Source organism: Natator depressus, chromosome 11 (genome assembly GCF_965152275.1).
Source record: "Natator depressus isolate rNatDep1 chromosome 11, rNatDep2.hap1, whole genome shotgun sequence".
NCBI classification, from domain to species: Eukaryota; Metazoa; Chordata; order Testudines; family Cheloniidae; genus Natator; species Natator depressus.
This window is the reverse complement of record NC_134244.1, coordinates 55,285,956-55,300,687: the sequence shown is the minus strand read 5'-3', so window position 1 is coordinate 55,300,687 and position 14,732 is coordinate 55,285,956. Positions and strand designations below refer to the sequence as shown.

General features: G+C 38.3%; 2 protein-coding genes across 2 annotated transcripts in view; one reads left to right on the top strand and one right to left on the bottom strand.

Moving 5' to 3' along the window:
* Positions 1 to 14,732, top strand: part of DNAH7 (dynein axonemal heavy chain 7) — a 312,828-nt gene that overhangs the window by 282,898 nt on the left and 15,198 nt on the right. The window contains exons 54-57 of the mRNA XM_074967796.1: positions 8,576 to 8,752; positions 10,947 to 11,108; positions 12,149 to 12,349; positions 13,463 to 13,624. Coding sequence (XP_074823897.1) covers positions 8,576 to 8,752; positions 10,947 to 11,108; positions 12,149 to 12,349; positions 13,463 to 13,624 — 702 coding nt within the window. The remainder of the gene's footprint in view (positions 1 to 8,575; positions 8,753 to 10,946; positions 11,109 to 12,148; positions 12,350 to 13,462; positions 13,625 to 14,732) is intronic.
* On the bottom strand, positions 1,213 to 7,101 carry LOC141996084 (baculoviral IAP repeat-containing protein 5.1-like). The gene is made up of 4 exons (XM_074967800.1): positions 6,964 to 7,101; positions 4,606 to 4,715; positions 3,094 to 3,211; positions 1,213 to 1,626 (listed from the first exon to the last, which is right to left on the bottom strand). Exons 1-4 carry the CDS (start codon positions 7,099 to 7,101, stop codon positions 1,483 to 1,485), a joined length of 510 nt encoding a protein of 169 aa, XP_074823901.1. The 3' UTR covers positions 1,213 to 1,482.

Below are 14,732 nucleotides of genomic sequence, written 5' to 3'. Positions count from 1 at the left end.
TGGAAAGCCAGCCAGTTGTTTGTCAAATTCCTCTGCAAGTTCAAATTGTTTAAGCATGAACAACTCCCTTTGTCTGCTAATTTTGAGTATGCATTAAAAAAAATTGCACACTTGGAGCCTAGTATTGCTGTCATTGAAGTCAAAAACTTTTGTCTTCAATGGAAGCAGGATTGTACCCTTCAGCAATGTACATTTATATTACTTCATATTCTAATCATGCATGAGAATACACTTATCACTACTGTTCAATGTTTATTTAGTCCAGGGAATTACAAGGTTAGAAACCCTAAACCTCACCACTTCAACAAATACTTATAGACTAGTTTCTGTAAATTGCTGTCCAGGTGATCTTATGTAGCGTTAGCCAGGAAGAGAAACCCACCAAAAACCAGATTCCTGGTGTAGGCTGAAGTCCCATGTAGTTGTCCACTTAGTTTACCCCTATGTGGGAGAGGAAATAAGGAGAGGCTGCACAGAGGCATGCCCTGCTGGGACTGTACCATTAGACAAGAGTGCCTTGTCGTCCGTCTCTGTATCTACCATGGATATTGACCAGACACAACACCAGTAATCAGCTTCTACCCTTCATAAGTGTGAGCTATTGACAAGTATATAATAGCTAGTGTTGCCTTCTGCCTCCATGTCCTTTCATCTGAGTACAAGGCTTATATATCTACCAAGTGTAGATATACAAGATGTTGCATATTTCACTTACCACAGACCTAGAATTTAGAACATAAAATCAAGTTCTGTTATGAGAGAAATAGATAGTTTATGCAGTTTTTGTGCTTCAATAGAAGCTTGTCAATAGCTACTGAAAGTCACAGTTGTCACCTGGGTAATAAGTACACAATATTGTAAATTGTCACCAACAATAGTTTTTATTCAAGTCCTTCTGAAGGTTACGACAAGTATTGGGAACTGGCTGATAAGGTCACCTTCACAAGCTACATATTTACTGATAAGTGGCAGATACCATGGCTACTTGAAAGGCAGCAAAAAGCCCAGCAGTAAATCTGTTGAGTTGAACATTCCCAAAGCTTGGGTATATATCACAGGTCAGGTGCACACAATCAGCTGTAAATCTTTATTTAATAATACAGATATTTGACCATCTAAAAACAGTACAGAAGTATTCTGCTTAACAAGTCAATGTACATTTTATTTTATAAAGCAGTTTATTGGGAGATTTATTGGTCCACATCTGCCATAGTGATCAAATATACCTCAAAATATAATACCTGTAGTAAATATGAACTATGTACTTTGTAAGTGTCTACAGAAATTAGTACTTTATTATTCAGACAACTGAATCTGTGATATCTATTCCAAGTACCAATAAGATCAATGTTTAGGACAGGCTACATGAAAATTAGACATGAACAAACCTTCCTGAAAGTCTGTGGATATTGCATTTTTTTTTTTTGCCCAGTGGGCTGCATTTGGGGGTCCCGGTGACTTCCTGAACTTTGTGCAGTAAAATCAGCAAGTTGAGGGAGACTCTGATAGCCGCATCTTTGGCTCTGGAGTGTACTGATGTTTGCTGACAAAGTGATCAATGAGGCGTTTTCTGGTTGCATCAACTTCTTCTTCAAAGGACTTCATTGTGCTTCTGCCGGTTTTGCACTTTAAGTAAATCCAGAGTTTTCACTTACTGTTTGAAGTGTTAGACCTAGACCAGGGGTGGGCAAACTTTTTGGCCTGAGGGCTATATGGGGTTTCTGAAATTGTATGGAGGGCTATGCCTCCCCAAACAGCCAGGCGTAGCCTGGCCCCCTATCCGACCCCCCTGCCCTGCCCCTCCGGGATCCTTGCCCTATCCAACCCCCTGTTTCCTGTCCCTTGATGGCCACCCCAGGATCCCTGCCCCATCGTCCTCCTGCCCCTCCTCTCATTCCTGACTCCCCCAGGACTCCTGCCCCCTATCCAACCCTCCTCTCTCCCCTGCACTCTCTGCCCCCTTACCACACTGCCTGGAGCACCAGTGGCTGGCGGTGCTACAGCCGCGCTGCCCAGAGCGCCAGGACAGGCCGTGGCTCTGCAGCTGCGCTGCCGGCAAGAGCTTGCATCCCTGCCACCCAGAGCATCGCACTGTCAGCACAGTGAGCTGAGGCTGCGGGGGAGGGGTGAACAGCAGGGGAGGAGCCAGGGGCTAGCCTCCTGGGCCAGGAGCTCAGGAGGGTCCCGCGGGCTGGATGTGGCCCATGGGCCATAGTTTGCCCACCTCTGACCTAGACACTCAAAAGCTACCCAGGAACTGGAATATAGAACTTTCATCAGTGATTGTTACCCTAATGGGGAACAAGCACAGCCTCTAATTAAGTCTCCCATTAGGTTCACTAATGGTACCTATCTATCAAATGTCAATTTTTACCCTAAAGCAGTCCAGTTCCTGGGACCAGCTATCACTTTATGCACCTCAACAGCATGACAACTGCAACTCCAGTAACCCCAGGAGAAGGAAGGCTTCTCTAAGGTGTGATATTAATACCATTTTCCTTTGAATTCCAAAGAGATGATCTCTCAGTGAACAGGATAACTGCAGAACTTGTGAGAGGGGGGCTCCAATTTGTCTTCTGCAGTTTTATTGGAAAGCTGCTGGCACAACAACACTGAAGCAAGGGGAAGGTACAGTGCTTGACAAGAGTTATGCCTATGTTTAGGTGTGTCCTCTTTGAAGCCCTGTCAGTTCAAGATGACCGAGTATGGTTAATACTCGGTGATGCTTCCAAAGGCCGTTTTTATATTATACACAGAAGGGATAGTACTCTTTCTGCCACTTGAGTGTTAGATTAAACACGTTCAGGGGAGTGATGTTTTGTAAGGAGTTAGGCACAGAGGGTCAGATTTTTTAAAAAATGTTTAGGCACTTAAGAAAAGAAAAAGGCACTTTGGAAAAAATCCCATTAAGTGCCTGACACTTTTTAAAAATCTGGCCTTGAGTTCCTAGACACTGCAGCCATGGCAGGTTCCTTCAGGAGAGATTTCTGCCTTCTCTCCTATATGGTAACCACTCTCGGGGGCAAATTTTTATTCAGACAACATCCTCCGTTTAAGCCAAAGCCATTAAACAATATTTGCACGAGCACTTACAAGAAAAGTCCTGAGCCGGTCCATCTCCAGCATATAGTACTCCTCCATTGTCAGATCATCAAAGTTCTTAGTAAGGGATAAAAACCCACAGTTGCTAGGACGTTTGGAGTGCTCTACCCTGCAGCACAAACACAAGAGTTTCATTTTGGGAATAGTCAGTCTTCCACAGCATTTGAGAGGAGATGGAAGAGAGTGATACAATTCTCTAATATGAAAGATGTTCTATAACTTCCACAGACTTGTTTTATGTTTTCTTTTGCCCCTAAATAGCAGCATTGATCAAACTTTTACTTATAAAGTGTCAAGAGTTGTGAAACTCCTCTTTTCTTCTAATAGCAGATGGAAGAGATGAAGTAAATTCTTTAAGATACATGTGGCAGAGACCCACAAGTTAGTGCACCCCCCAGCCCTCCCAGCTATGTATATTCCCACCACACCAGAATATTCATTTCAACAAGAGGGAAAGCAAGCATCTTTTATGGTCTGTATGAATGTTTCGGAATAGCTGGCAAACTTAACGCAAGACCTGGTACCTAGGCTTCAAAATTAAGCAGCCTAAAGCACTTCTTTTCATTTCTTCCATTCCCCCTGCATGCCCCACCCACCCACATTAGTTTTTAAACCTTAAACTACAGAATATATAGACATAAACCAGTTTTCATGAGTTGAGGGAGATGTACACTCCAGTGGCCTAGTTAGAATATGGGCTATATTAAAACCAGGACTTCTTTATTCAGATAAACCTGTGTTTATTCAGAATCAGCTGCTTATTTTAGGACAGGCAAGTTTACTTATGTAAGCACTGCAGCAGCAATACAGCTAAAAGGTAAGAGCTATGTTTTTCTAGCTTCCAATGATACAGTTATATTTCAGTTGTAAGCCAGAAAGAATACAGCTAGAGTGTCAGATTTTATGTTTCAGAGTAGCAGCCGTGTTAGTCTGCATCTGCAAAAAGAAAAGGAGTACTTGGGGCACCTTAGAGACTAACAAATTTATTTGAGCATAAGCTTTCGTGAGCTACAGCTCACTTCATCGGATGCATTCAGTGGAAAATACAGTGGGGAGATTTTATATACACAGAGAACATGAAACAATGGGTATTACCATAGACACTGTAATGAGAGTGATCAGGTAAGGTGAGATTTTATGTTGAGTTTGCAGTGATGACAGAACTTTTTCAAATTTTAAAATGGGGAAGAGTTTTATATTGAAACATTGAGAGGCAAAGAACCCTCAATAGCAGTATTTGTTACTTTTCAGGATATAGCTACACTGAATGCAAAGAAATAAATGTTTTCCATAGTAATGGAAAATTGAAGTCTGCTGGTCAAGTTTACATGACTGCTTTGATAACTAAACCAGAACACACACACAACTCATAGGAGAGGAAATAATGCTCAAACTCATACATTAGGGGAGTAGTCCAGAGATAACGTGGAGGACTATTTCAAGAAATTTGAGTAGTTTCACAGTGTAAAGAGTGGGGAAGAATATAGGCAGACTACTGCTTACTGTGGATCATCATTTGGCTCCCAGCCCTCCAGCTCTATCAGGCAGAAGAAACACTTTGCCACATCAGGTTCATTTGCACTTGGACAGTGGATAAAGCCAGCCCTGGCCATCTGCAGAGGAGAATTAGTTGTGGTAGTACTTAAGGGCCCAACAAATTGGGCCCTTGTGTAATATACACTGTGCAAATATATAATGAGACAATAGTCCCTCCCCCAAAGATTTTACAGTCTAAAGTCTCAGTCCTGCAAGGCTTCACAAACATTGGGGTCTTCCAGCAAGGAGTAGCTGGTTTGATAAGGAACCTATGTTTAAAACTGATAACAAGAGGGTGTAACAGACAAGCTGTAGGGTGAGAAAAGAGGCTAAAGGCAATAAATATGTTTTTGCATGGAGTAGGTGTTTGCAGGTACCCATTTTTGAGATTACAGTAAGAGCTAGTTATTCACAATATATTTCCCAGGAACTAATCAAGGGCTAATTTTAGCCTGAACAGTAATACTAGAAGTAATAGTTTATCCAGAAATAAGCAAGGCAGTTTGCCATTGTATTAATGCATAAGTGCAAGAAAAACATTTGACTGCTACAATATGCAAGGTTTTCTCTTAGAGAAAAAAATTAAGGGAAATTGTCATCTCAAATATTTCAGGGTGGAATAGTCAGTGGTGAGGTCATAGTTTGTTGAACTAACCTGTCTTTTGCAAATATAATTTTGTCCAGGCAACCCCACAAAAGGAGAGAGTCACACAAATATGAAGTTAGAACTCTGTAGTCCTCATTATAGTGAGCTTCCTAGTACAGAAAGTTTAGCAAGCGAGTTTCCAAAGTAATAGGTTATATCCCACTGTCAGGGTTTAGGTTAGTTATATTCCACCATTAGGTGTATTAGAGCCATGGCTAAATCAACTCTAAGGAGTTAAAAACTACAATTACTCATCTTTAGAAGGTTTCAGAGTAGCAGCCGAGTTAGTCTGTATTTGCAAAAAGAAAAGGAGTACTTGTGGCACCTTAGAGACTTAAATTTATTTGAGCATAAGCTTCCGTGAGTATACCTATATGTGTTGTAGTTTCAACTTCCTTCACACCTGCTCAGATAACTCCAAGTATGCTTCATCTGAGGTGTAACCCTCAAGATATACAGCAGCTGTACCCAAGCATGACTCATAAGTGTCCGTTTCAAAGAATTACAGGCTATAATATTATTGTAGCATTTGTATTGTACTTTATATGTTCAAAGCACTGAGTGGACATTAATTTTAAATGATTCACTTTTATAAGTGCTAGAGGCCCAATAATGAATTGTCTGATATTTATCCTTCCTGCTAGATAATGAGCACTAGATCTGTGTGGATTGCTCCCACCCCCAATTAATTTTTGCCCCCCAGACCAAAAAAAAAAATGCAGTTTCAAATTTGAAATGAAACATTTTGATTCTTTCCCCAATTAAAATGGTTCTTTGAATTTGGGTCTTCCAATCCTGAAAAATGCATTTTGATTTTAAATTTGGCCAATTTAACACACACACACACCCCCACCACCTAAAATGGTTGAATTGGGAGAAAAATACAACTCAAAAATTTCATTTTATGTCAGCTCAAGTGTTATGGGTTATTTGAAATGAGTGTTTTAGATTTGATTGAAAGCTTTTTAAGAAGTTGTTTTAGTATGAGTTTTAAATAGTTTTTCAAATTTTTCTGTTTGGCCCCCACACCCAAAAATTCCACTATTCACCTAGCTCTAGTGGACACTTTCTCAGATGTCAAGCTAGTCAATAACTCTGAAAGTTACAGGTTTTTAATACATCAAAAACCCAAAAACAATAAAACCCACCATCCCCATATTCTCATAGTTAATTTAGCTTGCTACAATGGAATCTAAATAGCAAGAGTTCTTCACTTAGAGAATTCTAGCATGTGCATAGGTAGCCATTGCTATAGCATGCAACTTTAGGTTCAGGAGTGAGTGAAACACTTTAGTCTGTACAGCATGAAATCAAGCATCAAATTAATCCAGAAGTTCTAGGAGAGAGACTTTTTTTTTTTTTTAAATATAAACCCCTCTTCCTTATGCCTGTAAGCTTCCCAACAGACCTGGTACCTAGCCACTCATCCCACTGCCTTCTCAGAGCAGCATGTGTAGGACATTAAAGTACCTATCTCTTCTTCCCTGACTTCTGTAGGCTTAATTGAGACTCCTAACTCTGCTTTAACTTGCACATGTTGTTTAAGAGCATTTTTAATTAACAGAGTCTATCAGGGAAGAGAATGAAGTATTTGGAAGTTTTAATGAAGTTTTATATAATCTGTTATTTTTGTCTTCTAGTTCCTACGTATAGATAAAATTAGACATGGTCAGACTTACATGCTCAGGGGTACATTTGCAATTCTCCATAAAAGGCCAATCTCTGAAGGTTTTTATGCGATTCTCATACTCATACATGTCTCTAAACTCAATCAAATGCTTACAGGCTAAACTTAACTCTTTTAAAAAAGTCTCCATCTGAAAGAAAGAAAGAAAGAAAGAAAGAAAACAAACAAAAAAATCCTGTTGTCTGATCCTTGCCCTAACCAATGTAATACTCCATGCTTTGCCTCTCCCTCTCAAATTTAAAGACACTTCACTCATTGGCTTCATGGCTCTCACCTGTAAATAATGAAGGTGCTTCAATTAAGTAAAGGCAGGTGAGTCTATGAGCAGCAGAATAAGAGAAGTCAGGTCACAATGAAATTTCTGTATCTGTCACATTCTTAGCACTCAAAGATATATCTTTGTTAAATGTACAACTTAGTGTATAGTATGTGCAAATGGACTGAACTAATACAGATATTTGGCGCTTATCTTTGTATTTCTTGATACTTTAATGATTAAATTTGTAACTTTAATATTGAGCTAATACAGACTCTTGCATTTAACAATGTAAGTAGTAATCAAAAATGCTACAGAAATAGTATATAATGTGGCTCAATTAACACTGCTATTAAAAAACTTAAACTTTTGCATTTCTTGACAGTTTCACTTTCAGAGTTTAAACTTTAATACCGTAGTGCATTAGCAAAAGATTTTGCAGTTCTTTTTAAAACAACAAAAGAAAAACTTTTGCATTTCTTGACAGTTTCACTTTCAGAGTTCAAACTTTAATAGTGCATTAACAAAAGATTTTGCATTTCTTTTCAAGACAACAAAAGAAAAAATATAAAAATGTTCTAGCATGTGTTTTAAACTGCATCACTCTAGAGATGTGCTGAGATTTTTATCTGTTGCACAATGGAGATGGGCAAATCAAAAGTGCCACAGGCAATTATGAAACTGAAATCTTAAGAAAATCTTTTTTACTGTGTATACTCAGAAGCAAATGTTTAAATGTATGTCATATTTGTTTTCAAATTAGCCACTAGTTTTGTGATTTGAATGTCTGTATCCACATTTAGTTTGTGTTTGTGCAAATCCTTACACACATGATTAATTTTACTACCATGACTAGTACCATTATTTTAATGGGAAGCACATCCATATGTGTTTGCAGGATCAGGATCTTTGGCTTTGCTTCTGTAAGGTTGCCATTGATTTCAGTGTAGGGGACTTCTGTGCAGAATAACATATAGGATTGGGGTTTAGGACTAGTGAAAGTGGCTTGACTGATTAGCCCTGGAAACTGGAATCCTCTCCATAGTACAGATAAAACATGAGCAGTAGCAATTCCAGCTTCCTACTCTGACCTACCAATCTGCCTAATAATTGACCTCCAGAAATAAGATTGTTCATTGTTTGAAACTATTTAGTCCTCCTCTTTCCTGAATCTTGCCACTTGAACCTTGATCCTGCCAAGACTTACACATTGAATTCAATGGGACTATTCCTGTGCATAATTTTACAAATAGGAGTAGCTTGTTTGACATTTATATTAAAATATTCAGAATGACAAATCTTGATGTTTAACACACATATTTCATACAGCACATATTTGCTTTTCTAGATTATCCCTATGGTGCAAGAATTTATCATTGACAATCTGGGCCGTCCATTTATTGAACCACCTCCATTTGATTTGTCAAAGGCATTTTCTGATAGCCACTGCTGTGCACCATTGATTTTTGTGCTGTCTCCTGGTGCAGACCCTATGGCTGCCCTTCTCAAGTTTGCTGATGACCAGGTATATTAGCATTTCTAAGCTTCGTTTTGATGACATTCTTGTGTATGTGAAGCAATACTTTTTAAACCCTAAATGTTGAAGTGTCGAGTAAGTTCATAGAGTATACTTTTGAACTCTTAAAATGCATTAGATCTGATTATGTGGTCCTTAGTCACACAAAGAACTAATGAACTTTGGTGAATATTTTGTATGAATGAAGGTTGTCCAACTGGGTCATTATTTGTAAGAAATTACGCATTCATTATTTACTACATCTTCTTTCCCATTGTGATTTTAAGAACTGTTAAAATGATTAGTTTATGTAATCTCTACTAGAAAATGGGAAAAGAGAGTCAAAAATAGTGGTTTAAAGCTTTTGAAATTCTAATTAGTTCTTTTCCGAAAGCTGAAGTTAATTTTTGCAAATATGAATGTAAAAACCACTTTGTTACAAAACCTAATGTAGTAATAAAGAAGTTTTGTGCAATGGCCTTGGGTGGACTTGTACAAATATATTTTTATTTGATTTAGCCATTAGCAACATGACGTTACAAGAAAAAAGTTCTCATAAAAAACATCATATTGTAGTAATACCAGAAAATTGCCTTTTTCCAGTAAGATGAAAGACTTGTATTTCTTGGCAATTACTCTGTCAGAATTCTGTGCTATTGGGAGTGACTGGCATACTGTAAATCCCCACTCACCAAGCTGTAAATATATCCTGCAGTTTGTAATAGGACATCTACAGCCTCAAACAATAAGCTGTTTGGAGAAGTCTTTTTAAATATTCAGAATTTTACAGTACAGGATTAAATGGATGTGTAGCTAGAGCCAATGGCTGGCTGGTATGAGATTAAGTTGAACTGGAATGGAATGAAAAGAAGATTTGAGCTGGGTTTAAAACACACTGCAAATTAAATGTTTGAAATGTATATGTAGGTGTAAATCCTCATTTCAATCCACATATCTCCCTGAGTATCAGATACCTGTTCATGAAATGGTATTACTAGAAAAACCAGTTTTCAGGCTTTTCTTGATCACATCTTCCATATTTACTAAAAAAGAATAGGCCTGAGAAACTCGGGTGAGTCTCAAGATCAGCTTTCCCCTCCCGTTTGTTGATGGGAAACCCAGGGTCTTACCTTCTTTCCCCCTTTTCTCAGTCCCTTCAAACACCACGCCTTCATCCATGAAGCCTCAAGACTGGAGGCTTCATGGATGCTACTTTTTTAGTTGACCAGAGGGGGTTAGCAAGTGAAGTGAAGCACACTCTACTTTACACCAAGGGCAAAACGCACTGCCTGACCAGTACCTTTAGTCCTGCCAATCCAAGTTCCAGAGACCATTTACACTGCTAGGCTGACACACCCTTTATTCTAAGTATAATTGCTATTATTATTTTTCGGTATTTGTTTATGGCAGCATCCATGATAAGCAAGGTGCTTTCTAGACATACAGTAATAGAAATCATGCCCCTGCCATGAAGAGTTTATAATCTAAAAGATATTTATCTTAATATGAAGTTTTTATGTATCATATGGTTTCCTTCTTTAATTGGGGAGTTTTAATTTCACGTAAGAGAGAAGGTGAGGCAGAATTTTCCTTGTAGAATGTTAAAGAAGAAACTTTACACATTAAAACAAGACTATATAGTTTTATAGATTTTCATGGTGTGGGCAGTGTACAAGGAATTCCTGGGTTCTTTGGTGTCTTCTTTCCACTTCCTGCTCAGTTACTTTAACCATCTGTCCTTTTCTCTGTATGTGCTACTGTGGGTCTCTTTCACAAATCCACCTTTCTCTACTCATCTGTGCCTGTCTCATCTTCTTGGCTGCTTAGACTCTCAGGTTTCCTCTTTCTTGTCAGAAGTAGTATCAAAAAGGAAGGGTTTGATAGTTAGGCCAGTTCATATGGAAACTGAAAACCTTCTGCCTTTAGAAACCAAATTAAATCTAGTTTACAATCCCAAAGATGCTGTCCTCAAAACAAACTAAATATGGTTTCTTATCCAAAGGTGATAAGATTTTTCTAGTTTAGAAATTTTTTATGTGTAGAATTTACTTAATACTTTTATATTATTTAATTAGTTTGAATTTAATGTGGTTTTATACTTGTTTAACAAACAAAAATGTGGATGTTAATTATGTCAGTGTTTGGTGTGTTTCTATAAACTTTCATAATATTTTGTCACTCTAAAAGTGTTCTCTATGTACAGGGATATGGTGGATCAAAGCTGAGCTCTCTGTCGCTGGGACAGGGCCAAGGTCCTATAGCCATGCGAATGATAGAGAAGGCAGTAAAGGAGGGCAGCTGGGTAGTTCTGCAAAACTGCCACCTAGCAACTTCATGGATGCCAACACTGGAAAAAGTCTGTGAGGTAAAAATCACTCATATTTTCTTTTATAAAAACTTACTGCCTGACTCTCAGATCCACTCTGGTGTGCAAAGCAGCCAGAAGCCTACTTAACTTACTCCTTGAGGATTCCCCTTAAAGGAATCCCCTCATACTGGTTCTGCACCAATGCTTATCTCCTGACTCCTAGTGTAGGAGGTGTTTTCCGGAGAAAGAGTGTGGACCTGAAGCATCTCCTAAAGAGCAGAGGTAAATTTAGAGTAGCCCTCAGTCTTGCAACCACCTTTACCCCCTTCCTCCAGCTACATTAGTGGTATTTCAGCTGCAGCTAAGGATGTAGTCCCTGGTGTTGAAAGTCACATTTAATATTCTTATGAAAATAAACCAGATTTTCTACTCATTTTCTCTGTCCCACACATCTGAAAGAGATATCATATCTCCTGCAAATGGCCTCAATCCTGCAAAGTCTTACACCATGCTTAAGGTTAAACACACAGGTAAGTCTTTGCAGAAACTGGGATGTTTAGGACGTTTGCACCTTTGCCCAGTTACAGAGCTGCAAAAGGGTATTCGAGTGGGTCTCTTCTCTGCGAACCATACAGTATCTTACCAAATCCAAACAAAGTCCATACTGAATTTCAGATGTTTACCATCAGCCATTTTGACTTTAGAACTGTTCAAAATAAAGTTGTAGGAAGATTTTATTAATGGAGAAAGTACAAATTGTTTATATTCTTCCTGTACTTAGATATGGCTGAACTGTTTTTGCTCATACATTCCATAGTCATTTACCTTCATATAGAGACCAACCGTGAAAAATTTTAGCGTGAAATACTAAAGATTCAGAGAGTTATGAGTAAAATAGAGCAGTTTTAGAATGGCAACTGTCACACATAACTGTGGCTACCACTATAGTTATGCTTCAAACTAGTAATTCATAAACATTACACTGGTGTATTTTCACAATTTACAGATTGACTTGCTTAAATAACAAATGTTGACATGTACAATCCTTATTATTCCTCTTGGGTTTCATTCATTGTTTTGGTGTGGTTTTCTTTTAGGAGCTGAATCCTGATACAACACATCCAGATTTCCGATTTTGGCTCACCAGTTACCCATCTCCAAATTTTCCCGTCTCTGTCCTTCAGAATGGAGTGAAAATGACCAATGAAGCACCAAAAGGTTTACGGGCTAATATTATCCGTTCATACCTGATGGATCCAATCTCTGACCCTGAGTTTTTCAACAGTTGCAAGAAGCCTGTTAGTATTGTATTATTAGCCTTGTTACTTCTGTTTTTATTACTTATAAAGCAGTTAACGTAAACCCTAGCAGTTACATATGTGATTGATTGCTGGGTAGAAACTACCATATTAGTCTTCCTGCACTGCAGTGAAGTTGGTTTTGAATAGTGACTTCACTGAAGTGAATTTTATTAATATTTTATTTTTATTTTACTACCAATTTCGCTCTGTCTCAGCAGAGATTTTGTGGTATGCCATCAATAATACAGCTTTCTATTTAAGAAGCCAGAAGCAAGTTATTTCCTGATACAAATCTGCAAGGTTAGGGAATCTTGTGGAAGAATTATTAACTCAGGCCTATGCTGTTCAGAGTCATATAGTTAATCTTAAGCATAAAAATGTTTCCTTCGTAGAACTTTGGGAGCCAAATGATTTGACAGGTTGATTGATAGGAATCATGAGTGCCCTTTTTAGAATGACTAGTCAGACTGGGAAACCACCTACTGTTTCCATAATTAGGTTTTACTTTGTGAATGCTTTGGAATAAAATTGTTTTGCAGTATTTTGCTATAATTAAAAACGGTAGATAATTGCTTTTAACTGAGATTGCATGCCTTGCTAAGTTTTCTCAATTAAAAAACACAACTTCTTAATTGTAAAGATTTTTTGAAAGATATGTCAGGACCAAAGCCTATCTGGATCATAAAAAAGTAAAACACAGTAGAACCAATGCTTTTCTAAGACCAGAGCAGCAAATAAGATTGGGGGACTATGTGTGGATTACATATACATTGCTGCTGCTCATATGTACTGTATAAAAAGTTGTAACTGGATTGCTTCTAGGTTACTTGAAGCATTAAGAGAATTTTTAAAACCATTGCTTGTGACAAAGGCATACGTAGTACAAATTGATGGCTAAATTCTGAAGGTGTGCCTGGGCAAGGTCTGTAATAAAACAGAAATATATATAACCACTGTGGAGGGTCCAGGTTGTGGAGAGACCGCAAAGGGGGATTCTACACCTATGTGTGCTAGAAAGATTCTTTGTGCTGTTATATGGGTTTTGGGGAAGTGAAAGTGTTTAGAGCATATTCCATGGATTATATTCTTATTGTCATGTTCTGTTAAAAGGCTGAATTCAAGAAGTTGCTGTATGGCCTCTGTTTCTTCCATGCATTGGTTCAAGAAAGGCGGAAATTTGGGCCACTGGGTTGGAACATTCCTTATGAATTTAATGAGACTGATATGCGAATTAGTGTGCAGCAGCTGAACATGTTCCTGAACCAATATGAGGTAAAGTAATGGATCACAGGAAGGATGTTACCCATTTTGCTCTGTACGGCACTGTAAATGCATGCAACAATACCTTCTCATTAATTTTGCTCTTACAAAATTAATGGAAAAGATTGTACAAGAAAGCTTATTAGATAGTACTTCATAAAAACAAAGTTCTAATTCTGATTATTAAGGTGTCAGTATTTCTGTTATAAGCCTGTATTTTCAGGGATTTATACGGACATCAAAGTTCATACCAGTCCAGAAACTAATTCAGAAGACATTCAAACCAGATGTTATTCCATGCAAAATGGAACAGGTTTTGTTCTGCATATTCAGTTCACTCTTTGGCACCTTTATCTTGTCCCTGAAGGACTTAAAGAGTGCTACCAACACAATAATCATATTAGTGTCTGAAAATGTTGTACCAAATATTATTATAACTAAATGTGGCAGGCTCAGCAGCTAGGGACCTTGATTAGCATTTAGGAATTGGAGTTCTATTCCTAGCTATGTCACTGACCTGCTGGGTAAATCTGGCAAGTCACTCCCACTCTCTGAGCCTCTTTTTTCTTGGGGGGGTGAGGGGAGGTAGTGCTTCATAGGGGCTAGAGCTCGGGACTGGGGCTCAGGAGATTCACTGGCCTGCTGAGTGAGCTTGGGCAAGTCATTTTCCCCTCCTGTGCATCAGTTTCCACATCTATAAAAGGGGATAATCATACTGACCCTCCTTTGAAAAGTACTTAGACAGTTGTGGATGAAACATTCTTTATAAGATTTAGATTTTATTTTATTATAAAAGAGATTAGATCAGGAAAAAGCTTTTTTCAATGTTTTCTGTTGGTTTACATTGCATTAGAGAGCACTTTGTGTTATAGTCAGTTTCACTTGGTTTTGTGTTGTTAGTTCTCCCATTTGCTTCAGTGAGCCTTTCAAACAGGGACAGCAGAGAGAAAAGCATTTAAAAATACAGGAAAATGCAACTGTAAAATCAGAAAAAGAAAAGGAGGACTTGTGGCACCTTAGAGACTAACCAATTTATTTGAGCATGAGCTTTCGTGAGCTACAGCTCACTTCATCGGATGCATACTGTGGAAACTGCAGAAGACATTATATACACAGAGAC

Excerpts from the sequence above, each read along its gene's own strand:
- LOC141996084 (XM_074967800.1), bottom strand. The coding sequence starts at position 7,101 with ATGGAGACTTTTTTAAAAGAGTTAAGTTTAGCCTGTAAGCATTTGATT. Across the intron at positions 4,716-6,963 it reads GCAAATGTACCCCTGAGCAT|ATGGCCAGGGCTGGCTTTAT; the intron begins GTAAGTCTGACC and ends TCTCCTCTGCAG. Across the intron at positions 3,212-4,605 it reads GAGCCAAATGATGATCCACA|GGTAGAGCACTCCAAACGTC; the intron begins GTAAGCAGTAGT and ends TTTGTGCTGCAG.